Raw genomic sequence first — 21,228 nt, 5'->3', positions numbered from 1 at the left:
TATCGGTAGTCATTATACATAAACCATCGAGTTTGTTTTTAACTTGGTAGAGCTCCATATTATATATGCACATCCGAGGATCGTGATGTGGGGCTTTATTATGAATTTTTTTTAACTGTCACTCTTACCCAACTTCTGCTTCAAATAATGTGTTAACTTGAAAATACAATAAATACTTTGACTTAATTAGTAAATACAATTATACATATATATACATACATAATATCTATCTCCGAAATCAACACAGGTTGAAAGTTATATTAGGTCAATAAAATAAATGATTCGAATACACAGCATTCTTACTTTCAAATCTTGTTTTAAGGAAAGTAAAAGGCCTGTTTGGGGATTCTGCACATTCCATCACCTCGAATCCATAGCAGATTCCTAAAATGTTGTAATTTATAGCACTCATTTAGTTTCGGTAAAAAAATTGCGCCAGTGAAGAATTAACAAATATTCAAACAATTGAAGCATTAATAACAAAAGCTATTTAAAAACAATGCATGCACTCCAGAAATACTAAGTACTATACCATGAGGACAAAATGTAGTGAAAATGCCAGGTAATAGTGCATGATGTCGACCCCCGTTCTTCTGGCAACCACTGGTACTTTTTTCTTTATCAGCACTATACACTCCTCTCTTCCTCAAACATGGCAAACTGGGAAAAAAAGATAAGGAGTGATCCGATTCACACACTGGAGTGGCGTGGCTCTCTCTCCCTTTGAAAGGCGCACGTGTCTTCTCCATCACAGCGATGAGAACACATTTAACTGCACTGGACACCTGACCCGATGTAGATAAAAATCTAAATAACACGGGAATGTGAGTTTGACATTCGGACAGAATCTCAGCTTCAACTCGGCAACTTTCTATGATGTTCTGTATCAAATGTAGCTTTAACAAAGGGAATGTTGCACACACTGGCGAGTTCTTAGATAGTGCATTCAATAAATCAACATACTCCTCAGGAGAAAACTGCGTACAACCTAAAAACAGATAATTATAAATAGTGTTTATTTCTAATTCAGTATCTTTACATATAGAAAAAGCAACGGCAATTTACGGTTACATGTTAGTATTTATTTTCAAACGTTCTATTCATTCTGATATGCAGGTGAGATATTTCCGCAACATCATATTGACCTTTGAAAAAAAAAAAGAAACAAGATGTGTTTGTGAAACACTATGTCCCCGTATATGACGTTGACCTTGAAGGATGACCTTAACCTTGACCCTCCACCACTCAAAATGTGCTGCTCAATAAGATACACATGCGTGTCAATAATAAAATTGCTAGCTTCAATATTGCAGAAGTGACATTACATGAGCAATTTTGACCAATATATTTGACCTTGAAGGATGTCCTTGACCTTTCACCACTCAAAACATGCAGCACCATGAGATACACATGCATGCCAAATATCAAGTTGCTATCTTCAATATTGCAAAAGTACTCATCCAATGAGCGATTTTGGCAACATATATTTGACCTCTGATCTTGAAGGATGACCTTGACCTTTCACCACTCAAAATGTGCAGCTCCGTGAGATACATATGCATGCCAAATATCAAGTTGCTATCTTCAATATTGCAAAAGTTATTGCAAATGTTAAAGTTGGGGCAAACCAACAGACCAATCAACCAACCAACAGACCAACAGACAGGGCAAAAACAATCAATATGTCCCCCACTACTATAGTGGGTGACATAAAAAAGTCAAAGTGACAGTGGCTAGCTACTCCGAAAGAGTTTTTAATGCACACCCCAATTAAACAAACAGTACCCAGTTTAGAGGATTCCCGTAAATACGTGAAGATACCTCGGTCAGAATATGTTTCCACATTTCGGAACAAAATGTTTGTGTTAATTATTCACAACATATAATACCGCGATAATAAAAGCTACTAGAGCATGATTGATTATATTTTAATTTACACTAAAGACGAATATTTACCAATCTGTTGGAAACACGCTAGCAAAGGCACCATAGAGGGTTGGTGTATTTCCAGCAAAGATTTCATCGTAGTGAATTCCTCCGGTTGAAGCCCATCACGTCTGCTGCAGAAGCGTGCAACTAGAGTTCGCGCGGCTTTATTCGGGATGAACACTCGCTCGCTGTGACTAGTGAAATGTTGAATATAATATATAATAATAATCAAACATTGATAAAAATAATTATTCCCGACAAAAGCTATGCGGTAAAACATAAATGTTCTATATAAATCATTTTAAGCTCATAGTTTTAAAAGCAATGAACAGTTTGATTCAGAGTGTTTGTGTTTGCAGAGTACTTATGATGTTCGCATATCGATCAAGAGTTTGTCTTTCCGATCTTCGCTACAAAGCCTACGTAAGTTCTCGGTTATTTCCAAGGAAACAGACGCGAGTATCTCCATACACTTAGTAGAGTACTTTGCCTGTATTTTATGAACCTATTCATTATTGTTTGAAGGTTATGATGAAGAGGGCTTAGTGAGCGTACATACAAACCGACCGATCTAGTGACCCATCAACGACAAACAGCATTTGAAAACATTATTTGATGTGGATAATAAATGTTAGCATACATTTGACGTATATTTTCACAATGTTATTAACATCTTGAATAGAAACACTTTATATATTTAAAAAACAAAAACATTATACATATCTGCCAGAAAGTTTGGAAGTCTGCTTTTCCAGAAGTATGTCCTCATCGCTACATAAAAAGTTTTTTTTAAAAGACAGGCATGTGCCATCAAAAAGCATGGTGACCGGTGATGGACCACATTCACGACACGTAAAATCCGCTTCAAAGTCAATGTCCATCAACTGCAGATAAGCGAACCACGTCTGTCGAAAGTACATGTACGAGAATATTCGGGCAAATTGCGTGTTCCCGTTATCGGATTGATGTTGCAGCCAGACGTTGTAAAAGGAGAACATTGTTGATCTACAATAATGGTATATGTTGCTTTAACCGTTATATCAACAACCAATATGTATATAGATAATATATACTCTTGCACAGAACTCAGCATTAATATTAATTAAGCATCATTATTAATATTAGTATAAGTATTATTATTATTATTATTATTATTATAAGTAGTAGTATAAGTATTAGGAGTATTAGTAGTATTATTAGTAGTAGTTTTAGTAGTAGTAGTAGTAGTAGTAGTAGCAGCAGCAGCAGCAGCAGCAGCAGTAGTAGTAGTGGTAGTAGTAGAAGTAGTAGTAGTTAAAACGCTACGTCCAACCAGATCTAAACTATGTGAAAAATCTTCACAATTAAACTTTGAGAGTGCGAACAGAAGCGTTACCTCGAATACAGATACTGAAACATGAAATCCCTCAGCACTTCGTAGTGGATGAGAAATCGCCCCATGTTCAGCACACAGTCTTGTTGCCCATCATAACATGTAACGGAACTGCAACCGGTTGCCACGCATATCCTCTCGTACACTTAAAAACAATGGTTTGATTTAACAAGATGTATTTTTTTAAATCTAGCTTACAGGTTACACACTTATATTACTACATTGGCACTGGTACTAAGAACAGCATTTTTGTAATAATTTTTATCAAAATTAGAAGGAAATGCACATGAGGAGCATTTTTTAATCCAATAAAACCAAATACAACATTACGATTTAGATTCATTCTAGTAATCACTCACCTTGAACAGGGACACACTCGTACTTCGAAAGGAATGTAGACACATGTTCCACTGGTTTGAGTTCAAATTGTAAATTTTGGCAAATCATACATTTCTTTTGATGCCTTGGTAACACTTGACGAATACCATCATTTATTGGATACAGATCGGAAGATCGTTTATTTATGGCGCAATTATCCAATATAAAGGGGATCTTATGAGAGGAAAAGCACTTGAGTTCGTAATTATTTTTGTTGCTCATAATATGAATTTCACAATGAATTTTATGCACGCATTCAGACATATCTTCTACTGATTGGTTCAGCAGTTTATTTACAAATTGCGTGTGTTTGCAGCTGTTACCATTTTTGCAAGTTAGACACTTTAATGTACCGAAATTTGTCCGTAAAACGGAGTAACTTCCGTCAACACGCACAACATACTTGTTGTCCAAAAATGGAACTATGTGTTCATGTGACTCATCTAACTGAAATAACAAAAACTGAATCATAAAATATGAATAAAATTAGACAATAACACTGAGTGCAAAAAAGTTTAAATGTTAATGTCAAACTACAAACCATTATTTTAAAGTATGTATATATCCAGTAGTGCAATTCATGCATTTTCCACAGTCCCAGTCAAAACTAATGGTAAATATTACGTTAAATGAATCGGAGTGTCTATTTATTTCAATACCATACTTCAGGCGAGATACGACTGATGACGAAAATTACTAGGTCAGTAATGAGTAACAAGTACCTCTTTTCCATATGCGATATTGCTAGCATAGTCATGTCCACATGCATCTGCAATTACAGTTATCGTGACGGATGTAAGCTAACAAATTACCGGTATATACAATGTTATACAAAACATGTATATTATTTATTATAATATGAAAGTAAAAAAAGGTGAAACTTCAGCTGCCCCAGCAGCACAGCAATTCCATTCTCAACCCCGTCTGGGGTCGTTTCATTAACGATCGTACGAAAATTTTAACTCACGAGATAATTTTGTAATCTTAAAAGTAGTAGAACTAGCCCACCATTCTCATCAAATATATACGACGCTAGATATGCCAATGTTATTTATTAAGAACTGAAAATTCATTATCATATGTATGGACTTTAGCAATAACTCATCTTCGAAAAATGTATCGTATCATAAATGTGTACTACGATGTTTATTAAAACATTCCCCAGGTCCTTTATTTACATGTGACCAATTGCCGAACGGCACAGCACAGCACACAACTTCACACATAGCAAATGAAGTTGAATACAGCTTGGGTACCGCCTTGGAACGGTCAATGCTAAGCATGAAGAATTATTTTATATAGCATAATTGTCTTCTTCAATATTTCAATATAACTTCAGTCATTTACACTTAATTACATTTGTGCATTCGACTGAACACTGTAAGTTTCCAATACCTTTAAGGACAGGACAATCTTCCAGACCGGCTCTATTTAGATATTCTTGGACGATGATTTTCACGACAAAGATATGAACACATTCGGGATGTAATCGGTCTACCTCTGATAAAAGCAACATAATTATACATCGATTAACATTCAATATACAATATAAACACGCAACATAAAATGCAACCAGCAACCAAATTGGTTATGTTCACTTACATAATTAGGAATTGAGGTTGGCGTAACTTGTTGTTATTTGCTTTATTTTAATGTAAATACCATTTTGCACACTTCAAAAACAAGGAAACCAAGTAGCAAAATTCTTTAAATATGATGGAGTTAAACCAACATGCTTAAAACAGGTATACACATTCTCACAGTGAAATAATCTTTAAATGAGATTAATAGTCAGCACTAAAATGGGGTCGGTTAAGGGGAAAAAAACCACTAGATTTATGCCTAACATTTTAAATGTGCAAAAAATGTTGCACGAGTACGAGTGTTTTCGTGTATTTATTTTATCCTTTGCGTTGTTTTATAGAGAAATATCAGTGAAATAAAACTGGTATTTCACTGTTTTCACAGCGAAAATTATCCAGTTAAACTCTTTGACAATGTCAATAAACGGTGAAAAAAGCATAAAATAAAAATATTTTTTGGGGGATTCGATGGAATATCAATTTTATTTCACACGTGATCATAAAAAATACATATTTTCACTCATGGCTGCACCACTCGTGAAAATATTATTTTTTATGACCACTCGTGAAATAAAATCGATATTCCACAGAATCCAATAAATATCCTCTATATATACAGCCAGCGTTTGCTTACCTGGAGTGGGCGTTTCAAAATTATCAACGAATTGTGTCCTGTCTGGTGAACATGTGCATGTGTAGCATGATCCTTTGCGATTTACAATCACTGGGGAATTTGCCTGTAATAAATAATATCTGGAATAAACAGTAATTTTTTTGACTTTGTTGTCAACACCAGTAACACAAACTAGAATAAAACACACAAGTATCTCACAGCCTAATAAGTTACGGTACAATTTCTTGATCATCTCAAAGCCATCGATAAATAAATTAAACATACATACTGCACTTGAAAACGAAATTGAATTGTGACAATATATTATTAAAATGTTTTGACTTGAGAAAACAATGTCACCTAGCGGTTTAAAACAGTACGCTGAATTAAAAAAAACTACCTTTATGAATTTTGTGTGCTCGTCGCAGTCTAACAGAACGAATACATCCAGAGATTCGTTTACGGGCATATATGAACCCGTTGACTTGATCAAACTATAATATTGTTCGGCTTCTGATGGCAAAACTGGTAATGTTATGGAGCCGGAAAATGCAGGACTTTCTTGTGTATATTTAGCAGTACGTCCATTCTTGGTCTAAACAGTGATTATACAAAATAGCGTCATAAAATTGTTAAAATGTGAAAGGTCGGACAAAATATTATGATACTGTTATGCTGAGTGACCATATTAACAAAGACGAGTGAATTAAAGCTCAAGCAATGGACAAACAATTTCTTTCATAGCATACTCCGTGTAAACGCGAGTGAAGTAGTGAAGAGTTCGATTGAACATGTTTACCTGAGCAGTTGCATACGATGTCCCTTGCATTTGCCTGGCACCTAATGATCCAACTCGGGGAACTGTGCCTGTACGGCTTGATGTTGGCATCGCAAAAGAGTCATACTTCAAAGTTCCAGCAAGAGAATATGGATTGCTATATACATATGCTCTCTTTCTTGACTTCTAAAAAATAAGTACTTGGTATAAGGCACAATTGCATTCAGATAACCACTACGTACAAAGCACTGGCAATATCAATACGAATGCTTCTTTAGGAAGGTTATAATCGAAATAATAAACAAAGCCTGTCATAAAACGTTGTAACTAAACAACAGTATGTGCACCATACCATATTGCAAAAACAAAAAAGAATATATCATTATTAACTTTCAAATGTTATTTCAATAACGTTTTATTCTGTGGAACCATACCGATTTTGATTCTGCCATCTTTCTCGCGTACTCACGACACTAGAATAAAAAACAAAGACCAAACACATTAAAGAAACAAAGTGCGGGGAGTGAATTACAAACTCCAAAGAAAACTATATACGCTGCCTGTAATGAATTACAAAACCCTGTGATAACTACACAGGCTGCATGTAATCAATTACAAGCCACAGTGATAAATACACAGGCTGCATGGAGTGAATTACAAACCCCGGTGATAACTACACACGCTGCATGGAATCAATAACAAACCCCGATGCGAACTACACAGACTGCATGAAACGAAATACAAACCCCGTTGACAATACAAAAGCTGCGTGGAATGAATTACAAACCCTGGTGATAACTACACAGGCTGCTTGGAATGAATTACAAACCATGGTGATAACCACACAGGCTGCGTGGAATGAATTACGAACCCCGGTGATAACAACACAGGCTGCATTGAATGAATTACAAACCCCGGTGATACCACTATACCCCGTGGGACATCAATTATACACCCCGGTGATAACAATACAAACCACGGGGCATCGATTATACGACCCAGTGATAACAATACAAACCACGGGGCATCGATTATAAGGCCCGGTGATAACAATACAAACCACGGGGCATAATTTATACACCCCGGTGATAACAATACAAACCACGGGGTATCAATTATACAGCCCGGTGATAACAATACAAACCACAGGGCATCAATTATACACCCCGGTGATAACAATACAAACCACGGGGCAACGGTTATACATCCCGGTGATAACAATACAAACCACAGGGCATCGATTATACACCCCGGTGATAACAATACAAAACACTGTTTAAAACAGTGATATACCAGTTTTATTTCCCTGATATTTCTCTATAACCCACTGGAAAGCATTAAATAAAAAACCACGGGGCATCGATTATACACCCGGGTGATAACAATACAAACCACGAGACATCAATTATACACCCCGGCGATAACAATACAAACCACGGGGCAAAGGTTATACACCCGGGTGATAACAATACAAACCACGGGGCATCGATTATCACCCCGGTGATAACAATACAAAACACTGGGCATCGATTATACGGCCGGGTGATACCGGTGATAACTATCCAAACCACAGGGTATCGATTATACATCCCGGCGATAACAATACAAAACCACGGGGCATCCATTAAACGGCCCGGTGGCAACACTACAAGGCTAGATTGAACTTTACCGGTACGCAGTTGTTTACCACCTTCGACAAAGCAGGGGCTTGCGGGCGGTAGCCCCTGATACCAAAGAAATATATAGGATAAAAAAGGATTTTAAGGTTTTGCGTTAGTTGTTATGTTTAAGGTGTTAAGGGTTAGGGTACGCTGTTTGATGTTAAATGTTGCGTGCCGGTAAAGTTCAATCGTCCCCACTACAAACCATGGGGCATCGATTTTACAGCCCGGTGATAACAATACAAACCATGGGGCATCGATAATACAGCCCGGTGATAACAATACAAACCACCGGCATCGTTATACGACCCGTTGATAACAATACAAACCACAGGGCTTCAATTATACACCTCGGTGATAACAATACAAACCACGGGGCATCGATAATACGGCCCGGTGATAACAATACAAACCACCGGCATCGATTATACGACCCGTTGATAACAATAAAAACCACGGGGCTTTGATTATACACCCCGGTGATAACAATACAAACCACGGGGCATCGATAATACGGCCCGGTGATAACAATACAAACCACAGGGCATCAATTATACACGAGGCATTGATTATACGGCCCGGTGATAACAATACAAACCACGCTTATATGAACAACAGCAAAATTTTTAGGCACGCAGCTAAAGTATTAGTTTTTTGGATCAAAAAAAGCTAATTTAGTTAAAATAAATGTGATTGACACGCTGTGAACTTATTTGTTTCATTCAGTGTTATTTTCTCGTGTGTGTGTGTTTATTTAAATCTTACCGGGTGAGGTAACTTGATATCAAAGAATGCACTGTTAACAGAGGTCAAAATGGCGCAGTTCAGGTCGCAAACAACTATTAAAGTTGGGGTAAGTTGTTTATATAAATATATATATATATAGGTATCTTAAACCAATTAACAAAGATAAACCATCGTTGTTAAATGTAATCATGCATACAAAAAACAATATAACGCAGGTTGAGATGCATAAATATTTATTTTAAATCAGTATTTTCAATTCAGATTATATTAATACAAATTTCGTTCGATGTAGCCATCAACAATTCAGTGCATTTCAACCTTTTGCACATGCGCATTAGGGACGGTGATTATCCCGGTGCATAGATCGTAAATAAATGTATTCTATATCTCCATTCGCTTTGAAAATAGCGGTTGGCGTGTTGTTGGAAGTACATGTACATGTCGAATGTGTTATTGTAAAAACTATTGGTATTGTGTTTTTAGTGCAGACATTGTATTTAAGTTTCGATTTCTAGCTTAAATTTATATATTTTGTTAAATAATTTGCGTTTGAATGTGATTGTTTGTTGCTTACTTGCGAACTATTTTTTATGTGTAAATATGCATAGACGCTAGTGGATATGTAATCAGGTTACCATATTTACAACAATAAAATTTAACGGTTGTTTGTTTTTGTTTGTTTTGTTAATATTTTCTTAAACGTATGTTAAACGCAAAATGAAATTATTAATTAATTTGGGAATAAAATCGCAATATGTATTATTTAAAATCAAATTTGAATTGCCTAGCGCGTGAATTGTCTCCTGGGGGTGAATTGTGTTTGGGTTGCTATTAACGCTATTAACGCTTCCGGCGAGAACTCATTTTATAGCGATTGCGCAATAAAAAACACCACTTTTTCGTCATTTTATCAAAAACTGGAGTTTTCCCAGACATGACGAATACGCCATCGTCTAGATCGCGTTCTGGTCCATACACAGGTCAAATTTCAGGCACAGTGTTGGGCCAGTTTTCATGGCCCACAAATCGCGGCTATACCCTGGAGCTTAACGAAACTTAGCCCCCTTTATCATTCGTTCGATTGAACGTCATCAATGATGACGTCCAATACATCACTCATTGCGTTTGAATGTGATTGTTTGTTGCTTACTTGCGAACTATTTTTTATGTGTAAATATGCATAGACGCTAGTGGATATGTAATCAGGTTACCATATTTACAACAATAAAATTTAACGGTTGTTTGTTTTTGTTTGTTTTGTTAATATTTTCTTAAACGTATGTTAAACGCAAAATGAAATTATTAATTAATTTGGGAATAAAATCGCAATATGTATTATTTAAAATCAAATTTGAATTGCCTAGCGCGTGAATTGTCTCCTGGGGGTGAATTGTGTTTGGGTTGCTATTAACGCTATTAACGCTTCCGGCGAGAACTCATTTTATAGCGATTGCGCAATAAAAAACACCACTTTTTCGTCATTTTATCAAAAACTGGAGTTTTCCCAGACATGACGAATACGCCATCGTCTAGATCGCGTTCTGGTCCATACACAGGTCAAATTTCAGGCACAGTGTTGGGCCAGTTTTCATGGCCCACAAATCGCGGCTATACCCTGGAGCTTAACGAAACTTAGCCCCCTTTATCATTCGTTCGATTGAACGTCATCAATGATGACGTCCAATACATCACTCATTCCATACTAGACTTGCGACACCTTAAGGGTTTCGCGGGATGGAATGAGTGGGGAGATCATATACAATTTTCAGCTTTCCGGAAGCAAGGACCCTCTGGACGTGAAACATCAGCTTTCCAACACTAAATGATTCCAGTTCCAAAGCACATATTGCATTAGTTCAATGGGAAGAACATAAAACGTCATATTCACAAATCTCTGAAAAACAAACAGTGCTAAAAAATATTTAAAGTAGTCATTTACTATTTAATTGATTATGTCCTCTGATTGTTGCATTTTTAATTTAAATATGTGTTCCTATATGCATTTATTGTTGTATTGACTTAAAAAACTAAAATGGATGCCAATTCTTAGTTTGCTGTCTAAGTCTACCCTAAAATTATACATGTTTCTTGCATAATTGAATTATCAAAAACTGCATACTTGTAAAGGCATTGTCAGAGTTATTTGGTTAAGTTAGAGACAAAGTAAAGCAAATATATTCATTTTTCTTAAAATGAATCATCCTCTGAAGCCCCCACTGGGATTCAAACCCAGATCTCTTTCCTCTGGGAAGGAAAGTATTCTATCTTGAAATACAAGGGCAAGTAAGAGGACAATTTGCAATTTTAAACCTATAAACATATAAACTTAATTTTTCACATGACCTTAGAAACAACACAGACATCTCTGAATCTGAAATACATTACAGTTACAATTCAGGTTTTTAGTATTGTGCATTGTACATGAATGTTTAAATATTGTATTTATCCTTGGTACACAGAACTGCCTAAAGATGCGTAAAATACCAGTATTCAAATCTGAAAATATCCCATGTGTTTGTTTCACTCTGTAAGTATCCCTATTTTATTTCAATAAAGAAGTTTTTCCTTCTCCTGAAAATTTAACTAAATGTCAGTTATGCTACTTTTTCATTCAGCAAATTACATGTGTCCGTAATGTCAATTTTGAAAATTTGGTAAAAACATTAATTTTACCAAAAAGGTAGACTTAATATTATTTAACAGTTGATGTATGTCACCTTAATAAAAAAAACAAAAATGGGAAAGAAATAAAATGTTTAAAAATGTCAGTTACATGACTTATAACATTAAGTAGACGATATAGCTTTGATACTTTAGGATACGAGTAGACCTTAACACAAATAGGATAAGAGTAGACCTGAACACAAAATTTACCCAAATTTTCAATTTTCTAACTATAAAAGGGGGCATTATTCTGTCAAAAAACAGAAAAAAATGGGTACGAAAAAAATGTGTGTACGAAAACAATTGGGTAAGAAAAAATTATGCCATAAATATATGCTAAAATAGCTTGGGGTCTTGACCACCAAAACAGCTTGGATTTTAATTATGCTGAAATAACTCGGGGTCATGACCACCAAACTGGCTTAGAATTAAATTATGCTGAAATAGCTCAGGATCTTGACCACCAACCTTGCTTGGATTTTTATTATGCTGAAAAAGCTCGGGATCTTTACCACCAAACTGGCTTGGATTTGAATTATGCTCATAGTTCGGGTTCTTGACCACCAAACTGGCTTGCATTTTAATTATGCTGAAATAGCTCAGGATCTTGACCATCAAACTGGCCTTGATTTTAATAATACCGAAATAGTTCAGGATCTTGACCACTAAACTGACTTGGATTTTAAATATGCTGAAACAGCTCGAGGTCTCGGCCATGAAACTGGCTAGGATTTTAATTATGCTGAAAAAGCTCGGGGTCTTGATCACCAAACTGGCCTGGATTTTAATTATACCGAATTAGTTCAGGATCTTGACCACTAAACTGACTTGGATTTTTATTATGCTGAAATAGCTCGGGGTCTCCGCCACCAAACTGGCTTGGATTTTAATTATGGTTAGAAAGCTCGGGGTCTTTACCACAAAAATTGACCACCAAACTGGCTTGAATTTTAATTATACCGAAATAGTTCAGGATCTTGACCACTAACCTGACTTGGATTTTAATTATGATGAAATAGCTCAGGGTCTCTGCCACCAAACTGGCTTGGATTTTAATTATGGTGAGAAAGCTCGGGTCTTGACCACAAAAATGGCTTGGATTTTAATTATGCTGAAATAGCTTGGGATCTTTACCACCAAAGTGGGCGGGGCCCTGGGGTGGGTAATGTGAACATGGATGGTCGAGACACTGTGTTGTCATAAGAAATCTTTAGTGTTAATTTGAAGTCAATTGGTGAAAAATGGTGCGGCAGAGGCCGACGCGTATTCCCATGCCGCATGTTTGACCCAGGGGGCGCCCCAGGGTTGGTAATGCGGCCATGCATGGTTGAGATTGACCGTAACTATTGTCTTAAGAGATTTCGAGTGCTTGACAGGTTAATGTAAGCCATCATGGAGACAGGTGGTTTATGTGGGCTGGTGGTAATTTAAAAGATGAAGTTTCAAAAATAATTATAAAAATAAAATTTGGGGGGGGGGGGGATTCTGGGGTGGGGCATGGGGGATAGTTTGGGTGCAGTGCATTGTGGTATGTCAGGTTAGTGTTGTATTGTCAAAGTATGAATCAAATGTGATCATAAATAAAGAAGTTATGGCAATTTAAGCAAAATGTTCAATTATCTAAGTATAAAAGGGGCAATAATTCTGTCAAATGCTTGATACAGTTTTCTTCTCTTGTTTATAGATTGGGATCATGTTGGTAAAGAAGTATGCAAAATATGAAAGCAATATGGCAAAGGACATAGAAAATATTTGAGGTGGTATGCAAACTTTAACATAGATTTATCAATAATATGCATATTCTTAGTATAAAAGGTTAATAATTCTGTCAAAATGCTTGATACAGTTGTCTGCTCTTGTTTATAGATTGGGATCATGTTGGTAATGAAGTATGCAAAATATGAAAACAATAAGTCAAAGCAATATGGCAAAGGACATAGAAAATATTTGAGGTGGTATGCAAACTTTAACATAGATTCATCAATAATAGGCATATTCTAAGTATAAAAGGGGCAATAATTCTGTCAAAATGCTTGATACAGTTGTCTGCTCTTGTTTATAGATAAGGGTCATGTTGGTAAAGAAGTACATGTATGCAAAGTATAAAAGTAATTTGTTAAAGGACAAAGAAAATATATGGGGTAGTACACAAACTTTAACATGTGCACGCTAACAGTAACGCCGACGTGATCAGGATAGCTCCATTATATATATTTCATATATATTAGTCAAGCTAAAAATGAGTGAAAATCTCTGACCCGTCTCCACCCCATCCCCTTTAACTTTTGACCCAGGGGTCAGATCAAAATTCCAAATAGTGCAGGGTCGCACATAATGCTCATAGCTACCATGTGTTTAAGTTTCAAGGTTCTAGTGCTTATGGTGTAGGAGATAGTGGCTAGGACAGACGGACAGACTGATGGTGGAGATAACCACAATGAACCTGTTAACAGCCAACTAACGCTGCCAACAAAGCACAAGCTTTACGTGTCAGGATGCGGCACTATCTATACAAACTGCATAAGGAATTACAAGACGCTTAGGGTTTGAGGGACACCAAACCTGATTATGAGTCTTCCACACCTTAAGCATCTTAATAACCCTTTGCATGCTGGGAAATTTGTCGTCTGCTAAAATGTTGTCTGCTGAATTTCTAAAATAAGCATTTTCTTCAAAAAAATTTCAAAGAATACTATCAGAATAGCAAACAGTTTGGATCCTGATGAGACGCCATGTTCTGTGGCGTCTCATCTGGATCCAAACTGTTTTCAAAGGCCTTTAAAATTCGGTTCCCGCACTGAAAGGGTTAAATATACTTATTTGCTTGTGTACATGTACCTGATAATAAATTATTATTATTACCTGTTTTGGCATCAACAAGCTTTATCAATAGGCCCTCAAATTTTGCACATAAACGCTACACGATCAACCAATATGCCTTTTCATTTCAAGTCGGAAAGCAATTTAGCCCTTATTCGGCCATAATAGGGTGGAGGAACTATTTAAAATACAACTATTCCAGATACAAAAATATGAATTCATTTATTTAATGCACTTATTTTCTTCTCTTTTGCTACGAAATGACCATAAACCAGCTTTCCAAGTCATATTTTGCACTAGCAGATGATATTTCTTTTTTTACATATGAAAGGTAAAAAGAAATTCAAGCAGCATTTTATAATATAAATTTTAAAATGCACTCAATCATGCACTTCCAAACAATATTATTGTAATTCTGTTATTTATAATCATATTAATAATGCCTCATTTTTCTCAAGTTTATGGTTTACTATCTATTTTTCCCAATGTTATGGTTTATCTTGATTATTTTCTGAATTCAAAAGGCACTGGCTTAAAAAAAAATGTCTATGCATGTAACTGTATATTGAAATCTCTTTATGAGTGATTATAAATGCATGATAAAATTCTAACATGTTATGTAATAGATAAATCTATATTGTTTGTATTTTTTCGTAAACATTATTAGCCACCGTTGTGGTCAAACATATTTTTTTGTTTTATTAATGACGTTGTTTCACAGATTACTGTAACAGAGCTACAGATAAGGTGGGCATTTGTGCAAATATCCAATGTAAAATTGCCGATTACGCATAGAAAAATAAAACCATGCGTTCCGAAACCCCATTGAAATTGCCGATTACGCATATCATATTTTTCCTTTGCATAACGAGTAAATTTGTCCCGGAAATACCCTGGTCCGAAATACCCGGATTCTTTCCGCTTTGTCCAAGCGCTTTCAGTATAACCTTCAGCACAATAATATGTACGGAAAAAAGTGTCTTTGTGACTACGTGTTATTGTTGTGAAAATGTCGAAATCGTGAGGCCTTAAAAATGGAAACATCGTATCCTAGGCACAAAGAAACTCAATTTTAAGATATTTAACCGCAGGCAACACAAAATCAGAAGCGGAAAATATAGTGAAACTAATTCTTGACAATATTATGTCGGAGGCAATCGCTGTCAGTGCTTACATTGTAAGAAAACTGGTGGAAAAAATCGTTGAACTTTTTTTTTAAATCAAGACTGTATATTATGGATACATCTACATAATGACACAAAATCTCTGAAACTAATCAATTAAGAGTGGAACTACAACCAGCTTATTCAGGTAAGCAGGTGAGAATTTAAGACAATGAACATACCCAATTTTAAAACAAAGGTACCCAATTGTCAATTAAAGTACCCGGTAGTGGGTACCGACTTTTTTGTACCCAATTGAATATGAAAATACCCAATTGAACTCAAAAGTAGTGAGTATTAACCCAATTACTCAGAAAAGTTATCTGGAGCTCTGCTGTAACGTACAATCTTTATACGGAATGAAGGAGTTTTTATTTACAAGTACACTTTTTGTATTTTTTTGATAGTCTACTTAATTTTTGTTTTACTGTTAAATAAAATAACGCCGCACGCGTCAGACTAATGTCGTTAAAATCTAGAGTTTAAATGAAATTATGTCACACGATATACATATAAAAATATTTAACTGCATGTCCGACTTGTCGTCATTAAATTCAAGTCGTCATTAAATTCAAGATTTAAAATGAAAATACGTCACAAGATATATGTACTTCATACCATACGAGTTTTTTAGGATATTTTAAGATCTGAATACTGGTATTTTACATGTGTTAAACTTAAACTGTAATGTATCGCAGATTCAGAGATGTATGTTTTGTTGTAAAGGTCATTTAACCCAACATATCTCAGACACAAAGAGTGTCCCAATTTGTGCAAACAATTAAATTAAAACTAAGACATTTATCGATTGTCATTACCTGCTGTATAATTTATTTGTGTACTGACATATATTCAATTGTGGTGAAATCAACCGGGATCACCTTGGTGAGAATCTGGTGGAAAAATCACTGCACTAACCTGAGGCATCAGAGTGTCATGATTGATTGCTCAGTTGTACATATTTTTCTAATTCTGGCTACCATAACTTTAAATGTCGCTTTTTATGATTTTTGACTGGCGCGACTTTATAGTTATGGACCAACCCCATTAGGAAAGTCAACCAGAAAATGCCGAAAGTCGACAGTTAACAAATACCGGTCCAAAACAGCTTTTAAATGCAGTTATTGGCCCATATCAATCACTTGATTGGAAAGATTGACATTTTTCACATTTAACTGATACATTCTTTCACAAAATACTATCTTAAACATTTAAAATTTATCTATTCTGCTCTTACATATCGAGAAAAACAGCGATGTGACAGACTTTCTTGAAATGCGAATCTCCCGAGATTTCACGGTCATATGATGGTATTTCTACTTTTAGTAACATACCATGTGCTCAAGTGTTTTCAAATTCAGAATGACATTTCCCGGTATTTAAGAATATTCTGGCTTGTTTTGTGAACAAATTGTAGTGTAAATACAAACTCAAAGTAAATATTTAAAACTACCCGATTCACACTGAAATCATTTTTATAATCCACCAAACTTGTTGTTAATCACAAATAATAGATTTCAGAAAACGAAAGTAATGTTTACAATTTCAGCAAAAAATGTCAAGGTCGTTCGAAAGTATCCAAATTAAAACTAGTCTTGGACAAAGCGACAATGGCGTCAAAATTGTGAATTTCAGACTGATGAGAGTTATTTTCATCTATTGTAAGATGCAGTTGAAACATTTGAACCTTAAAATATTCCTCGGTGCAGTAATTTATATTCATTCACCAATATATGTAGAAATGTATCCAAGAAAATGAGTATTCTTTGATTTATAGCGTGACATAAATTAAATATGTTACGACTCTGGTTGAATTTCGATACGGGGTTGGCTTCATCATACAGGTATGTCAATACTATATCAGTGTCCGACAAATTTCTTATTTTTCAGGGAGCCCACTGGGCTACCAATAAAAATATTTGGTAGCCCATATAATTTTCCTACAAAATGATAAGATGCAGGTTTTCATCTTTATTTTATTTCTTCATTTACATATATACATAATATGTATACATACATATACATAATACAGCAAGTAGTCTGATGTACACAGTCAATATTGTTAATTAATGTTACAGTACAGGCACCTTGTACTTAAATGTAAATGTACCAAAGAAAATCATATACTACATGTAGATATTACATGTATGTGCACATGTATGTGTACTTAAATTCGGACAGCACGTTAAGTTGGAAACGTAAATAAAGCGTTTAGATGATCAATACGACTGACTCGTATGGTGTTAATCAATGCAATAGCTCTTTTTAACAACAAATACCGAGTTTCAAGAAATCAAGAGTATTAAATCATTTATTTACTTGTGTCCGACTTTAAGTTCTGTCCGAATTTACGTATTGCATCCGTATGTTACGACACTAGTGTGCAGTCAGTATACAATACAATAATTGTTTCAATAATGAAGGAACTGATACAGTGTAACGGTAACGATACAGCGTGTTTACATTATATTTTATTAAGAGGAAATGTCAATGCCAAATAATTCGCGAGATACCCCGGTACTTTAGTTGAAATTCACAACGAAACTTTTAATGGAAATTAAATGATCTCAATGATGTACCCGCTACGAAATTTTTATTTACAAATAAATACACCCATGCCAATTTGTGCGCGCTTTTTATCTGGACCAGGGGCCTATACGTTTGTATAGGTCCCTGTCTGGACAAAGAAATTCATTTATTAAATGTAGAATTTTGTAACCTAAAATAACTGTACACAACGTGTGCAAACCGTCGCAGGTGATTTACGCAAGTTGCAATTGAACGGTCCTGATTGGGAGCTTATTTCATCATATCTTTAAATAGAATCATATGCCGAAATTCAATTGACACTTTAGAAAATTTCAAACGTTTGTGTTTATGACTCTCAATGTCTATATTACCCTCCCATAATTTGGTTTAAAAAAAATTAAATTGGGCATATATGGAATTATTGATTAACAGTCGATCAATCCAATTATTAATTGACAATGCAAACTAATTAGCAGGTGTTAACCGCGTTGTTATTAATATTCATTTTCGGTTTCGTTACCGTTTTGAAGAATCCGCTATTGTTTTGATTTATTTAATGTTCGGCATCCTTGGATATTTAACGACATCAAAAACGTAGTCGCTCTTACTCATAGTTGCGGTTAACAAAGAATTCCAAACTGCGAAATGATGTTGCATCATGTGCGCCAACTATTCAACCGGCTCTCATTATATTATTAGCAGACGACAAATGTTGATTCTGATTGAATGATTAAAATTCACTCTTACTGTTTACGACATTACCGCAAGTGATCGGTGACTGATAAGATAATTGATTGCACTTTGTTATCGGATTATAAACAAGACACGGTGTAGAAACACATGGTCAGCGTGTTTATTCTACGTATGTCTGTCAATAAAACGGGCTACCGCTCTTATAGATTTATAGTAGCCCGGCGGGCGTCAGCTGGAACATTTCAGTAGCCCGATGAAAAAATTCTGTAGCCCCCGGGCTCCGGGCAATGGATTTGTCGGACACTGCTATATAAATTGTACGCTGAAGTTTCTTTAGCTAATATTTTTCTTATGTTGACAGACCATTGACATTGCTGGGGTTTGTTGAGATAAATACTTATTATCATCAGGGGCAGGAAGACATTATAGACATTAAACAGCGTATCATTACGTAGACAACAGTTGCACAACTGTATGCGTAAAAGGTAAATCAGTATATTAATAATTATGTTGACAACTAGCTTACGTAGCAACGTCCGAAAATATGAAATATCCGACATCTATTTCAATATTTAAAATTCAAGATATAATGACTACTGAAATGTTTTACTTTAAGGAAAAAACAGTAAAAGTATGTTTTTAATGAAAATGAAACACAACAAACAATATACTTATCAAGATAACGGCTAAACGACTTATTATCCCAATATAACACTGTCATTGAATCGCACATTTCAATTTAAAATTATTCCCCTTGAAAGTTAATGCATATTGATATAACGAATTCATCAAACGTTATCAAACATGAGTAATTTGCATTGCATCGGATTCCCACAATATTATGTGGATGTAAATCGGATCCGGTTGTTGTTTATGTGTCAAGCTCATTTTGCCAGTGAGATACTTAAATTACTTGCGTAGTAAAATCGGCTAGATTGAACTTTACCGGTACGGAGTTGTTTACCACTATCAAATCTACTGTAAAGTACACAAAGATACTTACATAATTCTGCCGTATCTGTCTGAATAAACATCCGCTGCACAAAATATAGACATTTGTATTAATGATTATTAAACACAATCATATTTTTCTGTGTTTATTGAATTAATGACACTGAGTTTCTTTGTTGCGTTACAAGATGGCGGATCTCTAGCGCTGTTTGTGAAGTGACGTCACAATGTTTATTTGAGCGCGTGCCCGTTCCCACAAAAAAAGTTTAAACACAAAATACTCGAAAACTTGATTTTTGCCAGGTATAACGCCTACGCCAACAGGTAGATCGCATTCTGGTCCATATACATGTCAAATTTCAGCAAACGTGTTCGGCCAGTTTTCAAGACTCCCAAATCGCGGCTATATGCGCCAGCTTAACGAAACTTAGCCCCCTTAATCATTCGTTCGAATGAACGTCATCAATGATGACGTCCAATACATCACTCATTCCATACTAGACTTGCGACACCTTAAGGGTTTCGCGGGATGGAATGAGTGGAGAGATGAAATCAAATTGAAAATCGATTATTTCTAAAAAAAAATGGTACGAAAAAATATGCGGGTAGGAAAAAAAAACAAATTTGGGTACGAAAACAAATTTGAGTACGATAAAATGGGTACAAACAAAATAAGGGAACGAAAAAACTATTTTGGTACGAAAAAAATGGGTACAAATAAAAATAAGGTACGAAAAAATTTGTGTACGAAAAAAAAATGAGTACGAACAAATGGGTACGAAGAATTTTGGGTACGAACAAATTTGTGTACGAAAAAATTGGGTACAAAAAAATGTGGGTACGAAAAAAAAATTGGTTATGAAAAAAAATTAGGGTACGAAAAACTATTTGGGTACGAAAAAAAGGTTCAAATAAAAATTTGGGTACAAAAAAAATTGGGAACAAAACGAATTTGGGTACGAAAAAAATTTGAGTACGAACAAATGGGTTCAAAGAAATTTGGGTTCGAACAAATTTGTGTAAAAAAAAATTGGGTACGAAAAAAAATTTGGTTATGAAAACCTATAGGGAACGAAAAAATTAGGGTACAAAAAACTATTTGGGTACGAAAAAAAAGGGTACATATATAAATTTGGGTACAAAAAAAATTGGGTACGAAACAAATTTGTGCACCGACGGACAGACGAAGCGGCGACTATATGCTCCCCCTAAAAAATTTGGGGGGGAGCATAATAAACAAGTTATGGCAATTTAAAGGTGGTACGCAAACTTAATAATAGATTTATCAATTATATGCTTATTGTAAGTGAAAACAAGGGACAAAATTGTCACAAAACCAGGTTTTCA

General features: G+C 35.2%; 1 protein-coding gene across 1 annotated transcript in view; it reads right to left on the bottom strand.

The window, feature by feature from the left end:
* The window catches only part of LOC127877562 (uncharacterized), a 68,362-nt gene extending 59,199 nt beyond the window's left edge, over nucleotides 1-9,163 (bottom strand). Inside the window, exons 1-12 of the mRNA XM_052423536.1 lie at nucleotides 9,080-9,163; nucleotides 7,088-7,126; nucleotides 6,675-6,839; nucleotides 6,276-6,470; nucleotides 5,897-5,999; nucleotides 5,075-5,179; nucleotides 4,402-4,448; nucleotides 3,661-4,126; nucleotides 3,305-3,446; nucleotides 2,653-2,934; nucleotides 1,957-2,126; nucleotides 533-988 (exon numbers count right to left, since the gene is read on the bottom strand). Of these exons, the coding sequence (XP_052279496.1) occupies nucleotides 533-988; nucleotides 1,957-2,126; nucleotides 2,653-2,934; nucleotides 3,305-3,446; nucleotides 3,661-4,126; nucleotides 4,402-4,448; nucleotides 5,075-5,179; nucleotides 5,897-5,999; nucleotides 6,276-6,470; nucleotides 6,675-6,839; nucleotides 7,088-7,105 (2,149 nt within the window). The 5' untranslated portion in view covers nucleotides 7,106-7,126; nucleotides 9,080-9,163. The remainder of the gene's footprint in view (nucleotides 1-532; nucleotides 989-1,956; nucleotides 2,127-2,652; nucleotides 2,935-3,304; nucleotides 3,447-3,660; nucleotides 4,127-4,401; nucleotides 4,449-5,074; nucleotides 5,180-5,896; nucleotides 6,000-6,275; nucleotides 6,471-6,674; nucleotides 6,840-7,087; nucleotides 7,127-9,079) is intronic.
* Between the last annotated feature and the right edge of the window lie 12,065 nt (nucleotides 9,164-21,228).

The sequence above is a fragment of the Dreissena polymorpha genome, chromosome 4 (assembly GCF_020536995.1).
Source record: "Dreissena polymorpha isolate Duluth1 chromosome 4, UMN_Dpol_1.0, whole genome shotgun sequence".
Classification (NCBI taxonomy): Eukaryota; Metazoa; Mollusca; class Bivalvia; order Myida; family Dreissenidae; genus Dreissena; species Dreissena polymorpha.
This window is presented reverse-complemented; position numbering and strand designations above follow the sequence as displayed.